General features: G+C 53.9%; 1 protein-coding gene across 1 annotated transcript; it reads left to right on the forward strand.

Moving 5' to 3' along the window:
• Positions 1-854: 854 nt before the first annotated feature.
• LOC104917040 (36.4 kDa proline-rich protein-like) lies at positions 855-1,861 on the forward strand (the record flags this gene model as incomplete). The annotated part of the gene is made up of 3 exons (XM_010728108.3): positions 855-1,476; positions 1,563-1,631; positions 1,715-1,861. Coding segments are annotated over 3 exons (748 nt in total), but the record flags the coding sequence as incomplete, so codon positions are not given.
• Between the last annotated feature and the right edge of the window lie 141 nt (positions 1,862-2,002).

Here is a 2,002-nt window from a genome sequence, read left to right on the forward strand (position 1 = left end):
CTTATTGACCTCAACTGTTGGACCCCAAATTCTGGCTCTGTTGACCCCCAACCTTTGGGCCTCGCTGACCCCCAACCTTAGGCCAGAATGACCCCAAATTTTGATCTCGATGACCCCAAATTTTGATCTCGATGACCCCAAGTTTTGACCTAGTTGACCCCAAATTTTGGCCTTGTTGATGCCAACCATTGGACCTTACTGACCTCAACTGTTGGACCCCAAATTTTGTCTCTGTTGACCTCCAACCTTTGGGCCTCGTTGACCCCCAACTTTAGGCCAGAATGACCCCAAATTCTGGCCTCGTTGACCCCAAATTTTGGTCTCGTTGACCCCAGATTTTGACCTCGTTGGCCCCAAATATTGGCCTTATGGATGCCAACCTTTGGGCCTCGCTGACCCCCAACTTTTGGCCTCGTTGACCCCAAATTTTGGCCTCGTTGACCCCAAATTTTGGTCTCGTTGACCCTAAATTTTGGCCTTCTCAATGCCAGCCTTTGGCTCTTATTGACCTCAACTGTTGGACCCCAAATGTTGGCTCTGTTGACCCCCAACTTTAGGCCAGAATGACCCCAAAATTTGACCCGTTGACCCCAGATTCTGACCTCGTTGACCCCAAATATTGGCCTTATGGATGCCAACCTTTGGGCCTTACTGACCTCAACCATTGGACCCCAAAATTTGGGCCTCATTGACCCCAAACTTCAGACCAGAATGACCCCAAATTTTGGCCTTGTTGATGCCAACTTTTGGCCCTTATTGACCTCAACTGTTGGACACCAAATTTTGGCTTCATTGACCCCAAATTTTGGCCTTGTTGACCCCCAACTTTAGGCCTCATTGACCCCAAATTTTAGCCTTGTTCACCCCAATCTTTGCCTCTCCCATCCCCCCCAACTTCTCCCCAACTTCTCCCCAACTTCTCCCCGCGTCCTCCCCAACTTTTGCCCTCATCCTCCCCTCGTCCTCCCCTCGTCCTCCCCTCGTCCTCCCCAACTCCTCCCCAACTCCTCCCCAACTCCTCCCCAACTTCTCCCCTCGTCCTCCCCAACTTTTGTCCCTCATCCTCCCCAACTCCTCCCCAACTTTTGCCCCTCGTCCTCCCCAACTTTTGCCCCTCGTCCTCCCCAACTTTTGCCCCTCGTCCTCCCCAACTCCTCCCCAACTCCTCCCCCCATCCTCCCCAAACTCCTCCCCAACTCCTCCCCTCGCCGCCTCCATTTCTCCCCCGACACCACAAAAACCCCCAAACCCCAAACCCTTTCCCTTCCTTCTCTCCCCCAGAAGCGACGCTCGAACCGCCAAGTCAAACGCAAGAAATACACCGAGGATTTAGACATCAAAATCACCGACGATGAGGAAGATGAAGAGCTGGACGTTACGGGACCCGTGCGTTCCGAGCAGCCCCCTGCCCCACAACCCCCAGCCCCAGAGCCGGAGCCAGAGGGCGAAACGTTGCCCTCCATGCAATTTTTTGTGGTAGGGGGTCTTCCTTGCCCTCCTTCACCTCCGTCCCCCCTCCTGCTTGGTTGTTTTTGCTCCGTTTTATCTCCGTTTTATTCCAGGAGAATCCCAGCGAAGAGGACGCGGCCATCGTGGACAAAGTCCTGTCCATGAGGGTGGTCAAAAAGGAGGTGAGGGACCCTCGGGATGACCCCAGAAATTGGGGAAGGGGCTTTTGGACGCCGTTAACGTCCCTGTTTTTATCTCTTGCCAGCTCCCGTCGGGGCAGTTCACGGAATCGGAGGAGTTCTTCGTCAAATATAAGAATTAGTGAGTGCTTGTTGCACCCCAGGAGGTTCTCTGGCCCTCTTTGAGGTCTACGCATCCATTTGGGGTCTTCAGGTCCCTTTAGGACCCCCCAGATCCCTTTTTTGGGTCCCCCACGTCCCTTTTTTGGGTCCCCCACGTCCCTTTTTGGGGTCCCCACGTCCCTTTGGGCTCTTGGTTTCTCAGTGTCCCTTTTCTGGGGTTTCTTCTCACACTTTTGGGGTCCCCCACATCC

The sequence above is a fragment of the Meleagris gallopavo genome, unplaced genomic scaffold (genome assembly GCF_000146605.3).
Source record: "Meleagris gallopavo isolate NT-WF06-2002-E0010 breed Aviagen turkey brand Nicholas breeding stock unplaced genomic scaffold, Turkey_5.1 ChrUn_random_7180001954123, whole genome shotgun sequence".
In the NCBI taxonomy this organism is placed as follows: Eukaryota; Metazoa; Chordata; class Aves; order Galliformes; family Phasianidae; genus Meleagris; species Meleagris gallopavo.